The sequence below is a fragment of the Notamacropus eugenii genome, chromosome 1 (genome assembly GCF_028372415.1).
Source record: "Notamacropus eugenii isolate mMacEug1 chromosome 1, mMacEug1.pri_v2, whole genome shotgun sequence".
In the NCBI taxonomy this organism is placed as follows: Eukaryota; Metazoa; Chordata; class Mammalia; order Diprotodontia; family Macropodidae; genus Notamacropus; species Notamacropus eugenii.
Genome location: NC_092872.1, coordinates 249,690,938 through 249,707,604, shown reverse-complemented (window position 1 = coordinate 249,707,604; position 16,667 = coordinate 249,690,938). Strand labels below are relative to the sequence as shown.

The window sequence follows — 16,667 nt, the reverse complement described above, 5'->3', positions numbered from 1 at the left end:
TCAGAGAATACATCATGATATGTTGAAGATTAAAAAGCAGACAAAATGAAAAATGCTGAATAGTGTTAACAGGAAATGCTTTTCCTTCCCATAACTAAAAATGTTGATTTTCAAATTAACTGGAAGTAATTTTGAATGTGGTCCTTCATTTAGCTATAGTTAATGCTGTCAATTGCATTTCTAGAACCATGTCACATAATAGAGGGGGAAAGGGTATTCTTGTTTTACTCCTGTATTGATAGGGAAAGTTTCTCGTGTTTTTTTATTGCAAATAATAATAATTTTTTATTTTGGATATGTAATTTGTATCATATTTTTATCATTTTAATGATCCCATGTCAATACTATGTAGGATTTTTATCATAAATCAATTTTGTACACTGTCAAGTGGTTTTTCTTCATCAGTTGATATAATCACATCCAATTTGTTTTTCTAATGTTAAATCACCGTACTAGCATACCTGCTATAAGTCCAACTTGACCATAGTAAACAATTTTTTCCTGTATATTTTTGTCTTAAAATTTTGAATCAATATTTTTTAGTAATATTGATTTATGGTTTTCTTTCTTTGCTTTCTCCTTCCCTATTATAATTATTAGGATTATGTTTGTCCCATATAAGGAGTTTAGCAGACTTCTTAATTTTTTGAGAACAATTTTTATAACATAGATATTAATTTTTCTTTAATGTTTTATAGAAGTTTCCTATTAATCCATCTGGACCAAGATTTCTTCCATAACCTTTGTTGCTAATCACATTTCTTTTTTTCTGATTATTGTTGTTCACTTGTTTCAGTTATATCCAATCTTTCCCGATCCTGTTTGGAATTTTCTTGGCAAAGATACTGGAATGATTTTCCATTTCCTTCTCCAGCTCATTTTATAGATGAGGAGCTGAGACAAACAGAGTTAAGTGATTGCCCAGGGTCACACAGCTAGTAAATGTCTGAGGCTGGATTTAAACTCAGGAAGATGTTTTCCTGGTTTCAAGCCTAGTGCCGTATCCACTGTGCCACCTAGCTGCTTTTTTTTCTGATATTGAATTGCTTGACATCTCTTTCACATTCTTTTAAATTTAAACATTTTGCATTTTATTGGTATATAATTGCACATATAGGCCCAATAATAATTTTCTTCCTGTAATTTTACATTGTTCAATTTTTTGAAATTATTTTTCTTCCTTTTTAATCTGTAATAGTTCATAATACATTGTTTTTGTATTTTTCAAAGAACTACTATTAGTTTTGTTTATTAGTGCCCAATTTATCTTTTTTTCCACATATTTTTCAAAATTCTCAACTTTTGGGCTTATTTGTTATTTTTTTCTAATTTTCTCATTGCAATCAACTCATTAATAATCCTTTCTAGATTTTGAGTGCTTTGGAATTGTGGTGAGTCATTATGTTGATCAGAGTCACTAAATCTTTCAAAGTTGAGTATCTTTACAATATTGTCGTTACTGTGTAGATAGTTTTCCTGGTTCTTCCTGCTTCACTTTGCATTAGTTCATACAACTCTTCGCAGTTATTTTCTGAAAACATCCCCTTCATCATTTCTTACAGTACAATAGGATTCTATCACATGTGTAGACTATAACTTGTTTGGCCACTTGATGGGTATCCTCTCAGTTTCTAATTTTTTGCCACAACAAAAATAGCCACGATAAATGTTTTGTAAATATGGATCCTTTTCTTCTTTGAGATAGGCTTAGTAACAGTATTACTGTCTCAAAGGATACACGGTTTAGTAACTTTTGGCACATAGTTCCAGATTGCTTCTCAGAATAGTTAGACCTGTTCACAATTCGCCTGACGGTGCATTAGTGTGCCAGTATCTGTGATTTCCCTTTTTTTTTTGTCAGCTTTGCCTTTCAAATAGGTCTAAGTTGGAACCTCAGAGCTACTTTAATTTGTATATCTCTAATCATTGATTTAGAACATTTTTTATATGACTACAACTTAGATTTCTTCATTTGAGAACTGCTTCATCATCCATTGACCATTTATCGATTTGGAAATAGCTTTTATACTTGTACATTTAAATCAGTTCTTTGTATATCTTGAAATTGAGACCTTTCTTTCTTAAAGAAACTTGCTGCAAAGATTGTCTTTCCACTTACCTGTTTCCCTTCTAATCTTAGTTGCACTCAACCTATACCATCTTTTAAAAGAAAGCACCTTAATCTTATTTTTTAGTCAGTGAAAAGCTACTTTTTCCTCCCTCACCTTCCCCCAATGGAAAAGAAAGATACTTGTTTTTAAGTATATACCCTGTATACATTACATGTGTCCTTCACCTCTGTCAGGAGGGTAGGTAGAAATGTTTCATCATAAGTTTCTGAAATCTTGATCAGTTTATAAAGAAGAGCATGATGAGAAAGAAGAAATGTCTTCTGTACAAGTCAGTGAGTGCTCTACGTATGATGCAAGATGTTTCTGCTTCACTTACCTTTTAGAAGTTCTCTTACCCAGCATCCAAACACAGTTTCTTATCCTTTTTTCTTTCCTTTTAAATCCTCTTCAAGATCCATTTTTGTGGTTGAAGTTGGTTTTGCTTAGGATTCATCACTCCCTTAATTTGTTCTTCTCCCTTGCCTGTGTTTTCCTGTTGAGTGAAATGCATGTCTGCACCCAAATGTGTGTGTATATTTCATCTTTCTAGTAGCCAGATGAAAATGATATTAACTGTTTCTTGCAGTCTTCTACTTGTACTCAAATTATATGTTGTAATTTTTCCCATTTTCCTCTTTATTTCTCCTACCCAATGTATTACTTTTCCTCATAAAACATAACAAAACTATTCCCAGACCCTCTGTCTTGTTAGACTCCCTCAGTCATCTCTGATAAAGATAGAATTCTGAGGGGACACATTGTTTCCTCATATTAGAATGTAAATAGCTTATCCCAGTTTAATCTCTTATAATTGCTTATTCATATACCTGTATTTGTAGGAATGCTTGAAAGTTCAATAGTTCGTTAAAGGTCTATTTTTTCCCTTGTAGGATCATACTCAGCTTTGCTGGGTGTTAAGTTTTTCTTGATTGTAAGTCTAGATTCTTTGCCTTCTGGAGTATCATATTCCAAGCTCTATACTTCTTTTGAGTGGTGGCTGCTAAATCTTGTTTAATCCTTACTGTGACTCCTTGGTACTTGAATTCTTTTCTTTTTGGCTACTTGCAGTATTTTTTCCTTGAACTGGATGTTCTGTATTTTGGCTATAATATTCCCAGGAGTTTTCATTTAGGAGTTTTTTTCATGAGGTGATGGAAGTAAGGTTTTTAAATCTTCTGTTATAATTCCTTTTATAAAAATTGAATTTTCATGAAGTTCTACCTTATATTCCTTCTCCCCTCCCTCCCCATTAAGAAAGCAAGATAAACAAAATCCTTGTTAGAAACATGTATAATCAAGCAAAAACAAATTTCTGCATTGACCATATAGAAAGAAAATTTCTCTGGGTTAGTGCATAATCTAAACAGTAGAACAATTCCTTACTGATAGCGAAGATTTCTAAATATTTCTGTCCATAATGACATTATTTCATAATCATTTGTAATAGTTCAGTCTGGCTTTACACATTTGAAAACCAAAGTGAATAAATAACTTTTATTTCTCAGATTGCAGCATACATTTGGACACACAGTCCCTTGAGTTAGCCTATTAATTTTTATCTTGGAGAAGGTCTGCGGTGTAGACATATGTGAATGGTGAGCCAGAAGACTATGTAGGATGGACCATAAAGTGTAAAAAAATTGAAAAGGTAGTAGGGGATCAGGTTATAAAGGTCTTTGAATGTTAGCAGAGGATTTTTGATTTGATCCTAGAGGTGATGGGGAACCATTGTAACTGTTTTGCGGGAGGGAAGGGGGAAACACTCCTTTTATTTATTTTTTATTTTGTTTTTAATTTATGGAATAAAACAAGAATTTCCATAACATAGCACAATTTTAAAAAGATGATTACACATGAAACTGCAAATCTACCAAGTTTAAATTGCTATTCCTTTCAAATATACAACAAAATTATTGTGCAAATTTTTTCTTCCATCCCTCCACCCTAGAAATGTCTACCATTAGACACAAATAGGGGTGTTGTGTGTGTGTGTGTGTGTGTGTATAAAATTGTCTTATACATATTTGTGTTTATCATTTCTTTCTCTGGATGCAGATAGCATCTTTCTTCATATATCCTTTGTCGTTAATTTGGGTATTTATAATCAAAATAACTTTTTCGCTCAAAGCTGTTCTTAAAACAATGTTGCTGTTAATATATACAATGTTCTCTTGATTCTGCTCATTTGTCTCTTCATTGTTTCATGCTAGTCTTTCCACATTTCTCTAAAATCATTGAGCTCTTCATTTCTTATAGCATAGTTGTATTCCATCACAATCATATACCACAACTTGTTCAGCCATGCCCCAATTGATCTTCATCCCTGCAATTTCCAGTTGTCTGTCACCACAAAGAGAGCTGCTATAAACATTTTAGAACATGTAGGTTCTTTTCTTTTTTCCCTAATCATCTTTTGAAGCAGAACAACGAGTGGTATTACTGGGTCAAAGAATATAGGTACTTTAATAACTCTTTGGTCATAATTCTAGAGGGCTCTCCAAAATGGTTGGATCTGTTTACAGTTCCACCAATAATGAATTACTGTCCCACTCAATCCCTCCTCTTATTTTATCAGCCTGAAGACTTCTCACGGATGTTTCAACCAAAGTTCTGTAACATAATCTCACACTGTCTATTAATCTCCTCATCCCAATCAGGATCATTCATGTCTCTTGTCTCCACAGGTGCCCAACCTTCCTTCTTTAATATCATCAGTCAAATGGCTCCTTCAGTCCTTTCTCCTACTCTAGCAAGTTTTAGTAAAGAATTTCTAACTATTTTAGTAATTAGTGAAATCAAAGAAGATAAACAAATAGGAAATAATACAATACCACTAATTGCTATAAGGCCAAACCACAGTAACTTCTTCCACCAGCTCCCCTCAAACCAGGACCACCAGGATGTATTGAAAGGGGAGCCCCAAGTTTGTATGGGAGCATGAGCAACTTTCCTGATATTCTTGGTGATCTCTTTCACTATCCTTCCATTATCATCAATTTTTAAGCAACATGTAGGTATATTGAGTTTCCCACAAACTCCTCCTTCTTCTGCAAGTAAATAATCTAAGATTAATCTATGTTGCAGTACTGCTTCCCTAGTTTGTGTGGCTTGATCAGCCAATAAGTCCAAAGCCTTTGCTGTTTGATTGGTTATAATTTCAACTACTGCTTGGAGTCTGATTAGTCTGTTTAATAGATATATAGGGGTTCTGTAACCCCAGCTCCCATCTTGAGCCCAAGTTGCAGGCCCATACTCTCTGATTATCCTCTCAGGAGGCCAAGTATCGCCCCACCCATTTGCATTTCCAGTCTGAGTGAGGGAGGTGTCGATGTTCCTCTTTCTTTTTGCTAAATCATCATATAGAGGGACCCCTAGATGCTGTTTCCCTGATTCAGGCAAGAAAAAGAATTTAGGTCTCACCAATCCAATGTAACAAACACCTCTCCAGTTTAGCGGAAGGTGAGTATAGGCTGTCTGTCCACATATCCAATAATGCCCTCTCAAAGCAGGATTTTCCTCTGGAAACAGTCTTACTCTATAATCCACAGCTGGAAAGTACTTCACATCATCCGGGCCTAATGGTCCCCCTTTCATGATCTCTGACTTACCCTTCCATAGTTGTTGTTTCCTCTTCCATATACAATGTTGATAATTCTCCCCAGTTCTATTGATTACACTCCAGAAAGTATCAAACATCATCCTATGTGTTCCATTCTCCCACTTCCATACCCATTCTTTATATTCTGTGTTATTCTTTGTACTGTTCATATATATACAACTCCACAAATAGTCATGGTCGTGAACCCCTTCACATGGCGTTTTGGGATCAGAGGGGTTATAAAACTTATACCCACAACTTTCGTGATATTCCCCTTTTGCTCTCTCTTCGTATGAAGAGGATGGGAAAAATGAATGGGTACAGGGAATCACCCTACCATCTGAACAGGTAATACTGTTCTGATCCCATCTGTTTGCATACTGGGCACAATCAACATGAGGCAGAGTTTCTGGCCTTCGTGTGAATGTCCATTTACAATTACTTTCTCCCAGCCATGTCTCCTGCAATTCAGGTCCTGTTTGGTTTAAACAAAGTTCACCAAGACCCTTGGTGTTTCTCTTGGCTTGTCCAGAATCTTGTTCTGTCATGTACTACAGATCTATTACTTAAAATCCAGACTGGACTCAGCAGTACTGCTACCCATGGCCATTGGCTTAACCGCTGAGGTCCCCCCACAAATCTAACAGTCGGATACCTCAAAGGTGTCCGCAATGGTCTGAATTAGGGCCAGGAAACTGTTTTCAAGAGGGGGGTTGATAACTGGGGCCTGGTGTCCCAGCAGTGGGAACAGGATCATGCCTAAAAGGGACATTCCCAGGGTATGACATTTTGGTTGCATTGTTCCCACGGTTTGTCAAGTCCACACAGCCTTAATAGAAGAGTCCTGTTTAGATATTGTGGTAGTTGCCTCAGGACAATTGCTGAACAGAGAATCCTGTTAAGAACAAACAATAATAATCCTAGTATAGTTCCCCAAATAACAAAACTTATAATGAATATATATATATGTATATACCTCATTGGCTATCCCTTTCCAAATTCTGTGTGTTCTCACACACGCTTCAAACGGAGCTTTTAAATACTGACAAAGTGTGTCTCCAAGCATGAAGCTTGAGAGTTTAATAACTAATAGCAATAATTATAAATGAAAGTAAACAACTTTAAAATTTTTAAATGCAATAACTTTCCATAACTTTGTCTACTGGCTTCCCAATCATGCTAAACATTTTCTGAATTGGGATGGGGGAATAGATAGTTCAAGGTTCAGCTTACCCATATTCCTCCCCTCCTCTTATTTTTCCTTTTTCCATACCTAAATCCAATCAATAAATACCTCTTCACATTCTTTCCCTTATGAATCCTTCCTTTCATCTATCTTCCTTTTTTTTTTTTTTTTTTATGAATATGGGAAGGAAGCAAAGTTGACTGACACATTAGCAAATTACAGGGGGCAGTCCCCTTGTCATAAGTACAGATACAGAGATTTAAATTAATGAACTGTCCATTTAGAGGTTCCATCTCATACAGCAGTCTGGGGAGAAATATCATCTTATGAAATTTTCTGATCTGGATGCTCCTTCAAACAGCCTTCAGCACAGCATCGCACCATCTTCTTTTCTTTATCTTTTTGTAGAAATCCAGATGTCCACTCTCCTACAGAACTGAACTTAATACCATCTTAGATTACCACTCCTATCATTCTTACAAAAATCAAAATTGAAACTTTGACAAATTGTCATTTAACAAAAAAAGAAAATTCACATTAAAATGCAGCTTCTACATTTCACAGTAAGTCATTATTCATTCCCTCATTAGGAAGATGAGATTTCACTAAGGAGTCAACACCAGGCTCCAGTACTTATATAAATACAATAAATAATCATTTTTAACACAGTGCATATCACATCATAAAACAATTCCAACTTCTGATCATGTGATGCTTCTTTTAAAGCATTTACAATATAGTCCACAAACCATTTTTCATTTAACATTAACCAACTAGGACAAAATAATAACTATGCATGCTAGTCTCACAAGCCCTTAACCTAATCATCTCCACACTATTACTTAGAATTAGAGGACCCTAACTTATTGTTGTTGGTCTAAAGTCCTAAACCTGTTAGCTCAGTTTTAGACTTAACCTCAGATGTTCCCCTACCAACAATCTATTATTCAACAGATCTGGTATTATTACTTACAAAACTTCTGATTTTAGGAATTTGCCACTAAGAGTAGGGACATTGCAGGGAAACAACATCTCCCTCACTTCATTGTCAGTTCCAGGCAGGAGTACATTGTCAACTGGCGTTCAGCCAGACTTCAAGTCTGCCAGGTGTCAGTGGGGAAATTGAGTCAGGAGAATCCTACCTCAGCCCAGGCTGAACAGTCGCTCTCCCGACTTTCCCATGAGATCACCTTTTGCAGTTCATACCAGCATCTCACAGGCTTACTGGCATCATGGATCAGTGGTTCAGACCGCCTCTCTTGCTATCCACACCTGGAGTTAGACTCAGAAAAACAGTCAGTTAATAGTCCCACAAAAATCTTAAAATAGCAAGCTCCAATAATCAGTTTCAAACATGACTAATTTCACATTGGCCAAGGAACATCTTTTGAAGCAGGTCTTAAGTAGCCTACATGCCTTTCTATACATGTTCTAGTTCCTGATTGAATAACATTCATAAGTCATTGCTCTAGTAGATTTATATGTTTCCCAAACTACCTTATCCCTTTCTAACCCTGCTCATTCTAAAAGAATGAGCTACACATGTGATAAGTTCAAACACTAACTTGAATTTTTATGTTCGTGTGATGAATTCAAATCAAAACAATCATTTAACTTTCAATGCCAAATATTACCAGAGACTACCTACCTCTAAGAAAATTAGACTGAAATTCTTTTTTCCCAAACTGAAGATGTCTCTGATTTAGTCTCAGTAATTAATTCAGTCAATTGTTTTAATACTAATTGCTTTTACATCATTTTGTAACCTGTAAAGATCTCATTCCAAGTTGGGACCTTTGTCCATTACCCCAAAAGAGTTTTAGTCTCAGTTATCTAAAGGCCCTGGAAAACCTCACCTTGAAAACTCCTTTTTTTTTTTTTTTTCCCACATGAACTGGCTCTCCTAAGGTCCACTCTATCACTATGCCCAAGTCTATTCTACTTCCTACTCTTAATTCTATCCGTCCAAATCTCCAGTTTACTGGCCACTCCCATCAAGACCATTCCTGGAGCTCCCAGACCACCTGGCCCCCCCCCTTTTTTTTTTGTAAGGGATTCCTTTCCCTTAATCCGCCTGTAAATAAAATACAATTACAGTTAACTTTAAATCCCAGTCTTGTTCTATGTAACAATGATACAATATCTACTTATTCCCATTAGATTTAGAAAGAATGTTCCCAGAGATTTTATTTACCTCTTAGATCTTAAATTTGCCCTAAAGAGCCAATCACTGAAGATCATTTCTTGTACATTTTCAAATTCTCACCAAAGCAAGTTCTAATACAATCTCCTCAGCTGCTGGGGCTGTACTTGTTACTAGCCTGAGGACTGCTTCTTTTCCCACATATACACACAGTGTACCAGCTTTAGGTTTTAGCATTAGAATTACAAATGGCAAACATAATTTTCATAAGTGATAACAAATTGTTTTAGCTATGAACCCGAACAATAAATTTCAGATGACATCAATTGCATTTTCACATCCTGTTAGAGAAACTAAATTCTTCCCACTTTTGTAACTTACAAATACAAATTGGACAAGTAGGCCTTCCAAAAATCCATACAAAAGATTTTACAAAGTATTTCTTAATACAACAAATATTTCCTTTCTTATGAACAGTTTGCAATTTATCACAATCCCCTTGAAACTAATTGACAGAAATCACAAGAAAAGACCTAAACCCAAAGCCTTTTCACATTTGCCCATAAACTTTCTTTTACAAAAATAACTTTAGAGTAAATGCTTGATTCATGGCAAAAACAATTTTAGCTAAAATTTCCTTTTCAACAGCAGAAATAAACTTTTAACATAATACATGCTCAGATGAAACAGGCTTGAAAATCACACCTATATATATACCCGTACATTTTTAAAGCGTTCTCATTTTCTTAATAAGAATGCTACAACAAGGAAACTCTTATAAAAAAAAAATTCATAACAGCTCTTTTTAACCAATTCATTAATTAACTTAACAATGAAATTTCTAATACAATATTTAGATGGATTACCTAAAAATTTAAACTTATTTAAGTTTACTTAAAAGAAGCCATTAACCTATTCAGCTCTTTTTTTATAACCAAATGTAAGTTTTAAATTTTCAAATTTCTATCACATCTTTTTAAAACCCCAATCTATATGTAATAAATTACAAAATTTAAAATCGTGTAACAGTTACATTAGATTAATGTTGCATCTAACAAATACCTATCCTTTTGTTAATAGATCTAACATTTTTGGCAGAAATGCTGCTGGGTGTCTCTGCCCTCCTCTAGTGCCAGGATTCCCAAGGCCACCCCTTTCTGGCCCTCCCACTCTGCAAAGAAAAAGAAAAAACCTAAATTTACTATCTTTTTACTTTAAATACATTGTCTGGCATCAAATATGTTGATCGAATTAAACCTAAATCCAAAACTCTCAGCTCTAAGTTGCTTACTTGAGATTTTTTTTACTTTCTAATCTTCTGCTTACTTCCACCAAACTTTAATAAATTCTAACCTATCTGAAACATTAAATTAAGAATGACACATTTCACCTATTCACAATTCCAAATACGACCAGAATGAATTCACTTAACTTTCTGTTATTTCCCATTACACTAAAATTTCTTCTTTTGGGTGAGGCAGGAAATGGTTAATTGGTTCCTAGCATGCCTCTTAGGTCTGAGGGAAAAAAGATTTTTTTTTTTTCCTTTCTCTCCCTCCTTGTCCCTCCGCCCCTCTGAAACTAGTCTGGAGGGGTTGAAGAAAGGGAGTAACAGGAATTTCAAGGACAGTTCAGCTCAGCCTTTTTGCTCCTGCTGGCTGGCTGGCTGGCTAAATTTACAACCTTATCAGATAAAAACAGAGACACACAGACTTTCATTCACACAGAAATACCAACACAACATATACAGACAAAACATTTAACAGAATAGAATAGTGCATATAGGTTTAAATTTTTGGCAAACCCAGTCCTCGGAGGAACCATATTTGGGCCAGATTGTGCCTCCTCCTCCAATGTCTTTTCACCCCATATGAAACAACAATACTTAATCATCTTCTACATTCTTTTCTCTATAATTTTGGTAATTCATGCCAATTTTGTAATCGGTTTCCCAAGGGACTGTTTACCAGTATTTCTTCCTGACTCCACTCCGAAGCTCTATTCTTGGACTGCTTTTGTCCCATTTTGGTCAAGGGTTGTCGCCAACACCTCCGAGTCTGAGACTCAACAAATTGTGCTAGCTCCCTTGCTAGCTCTCCCGCTGGCTCTCCTGCTAGCTTCTTAAGAATTATGCTAGCTCCCTTGCTAGCTCTCCTGCTAGCTTCTTTGGTCAAGGGTTGTCGCCAACACCTCTGAGTCTGAGACTCAACAAATTATGCTAGCTCCCTTGCTAGCTCTCCTGCCAGCTCTCAGGTGAGGGTCGCCCATCACCAGCAGTCACCCAGCAAACGTTTTTTGGGGGGGCCCTTCACCCTGGGGTCCTGCAGTCCACTAATTTGGTTGGGAGTCGTCACCTTCTCCCCGAGTCTATCTAAGACTCAACGAATTGAGCCCCAGGCCCCACCCCGCACTTACCACTGGGTCGTATACGCGTACAAGTTGCCTGACTGCAAACTTCAACACCAACCGGTTGGCATTTTCACACACTTCACAGCTTCGGAGTCTTTGGAGTCCCTATCTCTATTCTTTTCTGTCTTCACTGAGTTCCTCTGCTTCAGGTCGTTACCTTGCAGAGAGGGAGGCCCAGCAGCCCTTTTCAAGGACGATGGGGAAATCTCTCCCCACGGGCGCCCAGTCTTTGAACTGAGCTGTCAGCCATCTCTCAGAAAGGTCACAGATCCTGGACGAGCCCCCAAACTATGTGGGATGGCTCAGGTCCCTACATAAATCATTTACTCAGAGGCCTCTCAAAGTGATGACAGAAAAGTGATTTATTCGATTCTTGAGAAGCGGGGCTCACCTGTAGGAGTAGGAAAGCCGAAGACAAAGAAAAGGACAGTGATTTATATAGACCCTAACGCAAGTCCCTCCTCCCCCCACTGACCATTATCCTCATTAGCTGAGAATGTGGTCTTACATTCTAGACACGAAATCTAACCAATCCCTTTTGAAATGAAGACATCGAGGAATTATGTAAGTTTTGTCCAATCATTGAGACCCTAATACACTACACAGTTTTATATCCTTATATGGAACTATTCTATTCTAAAAATATTGTAACCTTGAGCCTTTAGGCCTTACCTCACCCCTGGGAGAAAAATTACAATCTGAGGAGTCTTCACTAAGTCTATCCCACTCATATGCTAGATCCTTCCCCCTCTCTCCTGCCTCTAACCTTTCCTGTTATTGTAGAGGGCAATACCATCCTCTCAATACCTCAGGTTTATAACTGTAGTGCCAACGCAATATTCTCAGTGCCTATAGTGGCCATGAATATCCTCACACAATTCAGAATTGCAAAATACAACAGATTCGATCCACTTCCTTTACTAGATCTAGCTCAATGAGCATTCTAGCTTGAGTCTAGGTATACTGCACCACAAAAAAAAAAAAAAAATCTAGCAAAGCCTGTTCTATAATCTTGTAATAAGGATACCAAGACACCTGTAAACTCTAAGACTTGGCATTATAAGAAATACAAACCAACAAGAGGGCCCAAGCAGCCTCTGTGACTGGAGCAGACAGGATCAAACCTGAGAAGCACAGGCTTCCTCCATCTTCACAGTACTTCTCCTTCTTGAGGGAGGGCTGTTCTCCTCTTCTTCCCCTCCCTCCTCAGGAATGCTAGAGAACATCTTCCGGTACATTGATCTCCATCAAAATGAATTTATTCAGTCACTTAAGGAATGGGTGGCCATTGAAAGTGATTCTGTTCAACCCCTGCCTCACTTCAGACAAGAAATCTTCAAAATGATGGATATAGCTGCAGAAAAGCTTCAACACTTAGGAGCCACTGTAGATTCAATAGACATGGGACATCAACAGCTACCTGATGGGCAGAAACTTCCAATACCTCCCATTCTTCTAGCTGAACTTGGTAATGACCCAAAGAAATCCACGGTGTGTTTTTATGGTCACTTGGATGTACAGCCTGCCAAGAAAGAGGATGGGTGGCATACAGACCCCTTCACCCTGGTAGAGGTTGATGGAAAACTTTATGGACGAGGAACAACAGACAACAAAGGACCTGTTTTAGCTTGGATTAATGCAGTGGGTGCCTTCAAAGCCCTAAACCAAGATATCCCAGTGAATATTAAATTCATCATTGAAGGAATGGAAGAAGCAGGTTCGCTTTCTTTAGATGAGCTTGTCAGAAGAGAAAAAGATCGTTTCTTCTCTAGCGTTGATTATGTTGTCATCTCAGACAACCTGTGGATTAGCAAGAAGAAGCCTGCTCTCACCTATGGAACCCGAGGAAACACATACTTCACTGTGGAGGTAAAATGCAGGGATCAAGATTTTCATTCAGGAACTTTTGGTGGCATCCTCAATGAACCAATGGCTGATTTGGTATCCCTTCTTGGCAGCCTGGTAGATTCATCAGGCCATATTCTGATCCCTGGAATCTATGATTATGTGGCTCCCCTTTCAGAAGAGGAAAAGAAGATGTATGAAGCTATTGATTTGAACCTAGAAGAATACCAAAATAGTAGCCAAGTGGAAAAATTCCTATTTGACACCAAGGAGGAAATCCTTATGCACCTATGGAGGTACCCATCTCTTTCCATCCATGGGATTGAGGGAGCATTTGATGAACCAGGAGCTAAAACAGTCATACCTGCCCAAGTAATAGGAAAATTTTCAATCCGCTTAGTACCTCACATGAATATTTCTGTCGTGGAGACACAGGTGAAAAAGCACCTTGAGGATGTATTTTCTCAGCGCAATAGTTCCAACAAATTGAAAGTCACCATGACACTAGGAGTACCCCCATGGATAACTAATGTTCATGATCTTCAGTATGTGGCTGCAAGGAGAGCGATAAAAACAGTGTTTGGAGTAGATCCTGATATGATACGAGATGGATCGACTATTCCAATTGCTAAAACATTCCAGGATATTATCCAAAAGAGTGTGATGATGCTACCACTAGGAGCTGTTGATGATGGAGAACACTCTCAGAATGAGAAAATAAACAGGTACAACTATATAGAGGGATCCAAACTGTTTGCAGCCTTTTTCCTGGAGTTGGCTAAGATGCATTCATAACTTACTCAAGCTTCCAACCCTAAGACTACTAAACTGCCAGATCCTACTGGACAAGGATGTCATCCAAATACAGGAAAACTCTCCTCTCCAGCCAAAAGCTTGTTTAAATCGCTTCATTTAAATTATCTTGGGAAATTTGGACAAATAATAAAATATTCTGAAAGCAAAAAAAAAAAAAAAAATACAACAGATTCTCCACATGGAAGGCAGAACCAGAACATTTATTCAGACACCAGAAAGCCAAATCCATCATAGTAACAAAAATCTATACACAATAGCCATGCAGAGAACAATACTATCCCCAAGCCTTCCCCTTGCTAGCCTTCTCACAAACCAGTTCCATTAAACAAATCACAAGCAGGCTCCCTTAAACAAAATCACAAAAGAACTTTTTCGCTCCTGCTGGCCAGCTGCCTGCTTGTCTGCATCCTTCCTAGCTCTGACTGCTCTCATAACTAACTTTCTCTCAACTCTAGTCTAGCTCATCCTCTTCCTGTTCTACCCTTCCTGATCCATCCATTCAGCAAACTCCTCATACCACAGACTCCATGTGATTCAGACTTCCATGTGACCCAGACTTCCATGTGACCCATGCAGGTCACACAAGCCTATTAATGAATGGGAGAGATATTCCCATTTAAATTACCATTACAGCAACCTAGGTCATCCTGGATTATTCCCTGTTTCTTACCCTCCCCTCTCCCTACCCTCATAGCCAAGCTGTTGCCCAGGCCTGTTAATTTCATCTTTGTACCATCTCCCAAATACACCCTCTTCTTTCCTTTAGACACTGTCTCCACTCTGGTACTTGCCTTCATCACCTCACACTTGGACTATTGCAATAGCCTACTGGTAGGCTGGGCTCCCTCAAGTCTCTTCCCCGCTCCAGTCTGTCCTCTGTTCAGTCAGCAAAGTGATTTTCCTAACACAGATCTGACAGGTTACCTCCCTACTCAGTAAATTACAGTGTCTCCCCATAACTTCCAGGATCAAATACCAAATCTTTTTCAAGTTCAAAGTCCTTCATGACCTAGTCCCATATCTTTCCAACCTTCTTACATCTTTACTCATCAGCATTTACTCTTTGATCTAATGACGTTGGCCTCTTGGCTCTTCCACAAACAAGACATTCCATCTCTTGACTCCAGGCCTTTTTTAAGTCCCAGCTAAAATCCTGTCTTCTGTCTGAAGCCTTTTCCCACCCCTAGTGCCTTTTCTTTTTTAATTATTTCCTTTTGATTAGTGCATAAATTGGATTTAAGTGAGGCAGACTTGCACAAAGTTGTCAGCCTCGCTCTCTCCTCCAGAGCCATCATAGTCCAGTGGCAGGACAGAGTCAAGATGACTGGTGATGAGTGGAGTGACCTTGGCATCTTTGGTGTCTGACCAAGCTCTAAGTGCTCTATATTGCCTGCTTCAACTGCCTTCATGGCCATTGGAACAAATTGTTCTCATCTGCTCGTGCCACCAGAGGAAGTCTTCACATGCCTTGGGGTAGACACCCCCCTAACTCACCAATGGGTTTGAGACCCCTTGATTACCCTCAGCCTGATTTGGCCCCTCTGCTGAAATGGTTTCCCGGGATGTGGTGTTCACCTGTTCCACCCAACTCTTACCTAATTATTTCCTGTTTCTCCTGTAAATAGCTGTTTGTACTTGTTTGCTTATCTTCTAGGATAGATTGTGAGCTCCTTGAGGGCCAGGACTGTCTTTTGCTTCTTTTTATATCCCCTGCACTTAACACAGTGCTGGCCACATGGTGCTTAATATATATTTTATTGACTGATTTGGCTGAAGTTTAGTGAGTGGAAGTGGAATGACATGTTTAAAAGTGCACTTTAGGAAGATCACTTTGGCAGATGAGATGGACTTCAGTGGGGAGGCAGACCAACCAGCAAGCAGCTGTCGTGTGTGATACAGATAAAAAGTATTACCGATTGAGATGTTTTTGTACATGACTAATGTGGGAATTTGTTTTGCTTGATGAAATGCATATTTGTTACAAGGTTTTTTTTTTTCCTTTTTAATGGATATGAGAAGTAGGAGGCAGAGAAAATACTTTTGTTAATTGGGAAGAATTAAATTTCAAAAGAAGAATCCTTGCTTCGGTTTCCCTCAGAACCTTCACACACGCACACACACACACACACACCACACACACACACACCACACACACACTCACCTTGGTTTTGTAGTAGATAGTCACCCTGAAATAAATGAGGCATTTACTGACTTTTACAGACTTTGTGAGGCAAAAGTCACTGTAGCAGTTTGTGTTCTGTCTTGGTACAGCCAAAATAAATATTTTCACATTTTTAAATTAAAAATGTAGAAATTTGTCACTTCAGTTGAAGTGAAGAAGGGCTCTGCCTAGTTTTCTTTGTCTCCTGTACACCAGCATTTTCACCGAAAGTTAGAAGTTCAGAAGCAAGAGATTGAAGGAATAATAAAGGAAGATAGAGAAGAGAGGGTTGACCAGCAAAGGGCAGCAGTGAGAAGTGTCCTGTGGAGCCTTTACTAGATCCTAATGCAGAAAATAGGTATCTTGAAGTATGTTTTAGGAACTACCTGCCATTTAAG

At 38.0% G+C, this 16,667-nt stretch overlaps 2 protein-coding genes across 9 annotated transcripts in view; both read left to right on the top strand.

Moving 5' to 3' along the window:
- The window catches only part of MARCHF8 (membrane associated ring-CH-type finger 8), a 128,508-nt gene that overhangs the window by 19,880 nt on the left and 91,961 nt on the right, over window positions 1-16,667 (top strand). The window lies entirely within an intron of this gene.
- Window positions 12,559-14,269, top strand: LOC140517348 (beta-Ala-His dipeptidase-like). Its single transcript, XM_072628522.1, has one exon. The coding sequence runs from the start codon at window positions 12,660-12,662 to the stop codon at window positions 14,085-14,087; it is 1,428 nt and encodes a 475-aa protein (XP_072484623.1). The 5' UTR covers window positions 12,559-12,659; the 3' UTR covers window positions 14,088-14,269.

Bases quoted from the DNA above. Each gene is read 5' to 3' on its own strand.
- LOC140517348 (XM_072628522.1), top strand. From the start codon at position 12,660: ATGCTAGAGAACATCTTCCGGTACATTGATCTCCATCAAAATGAATTT.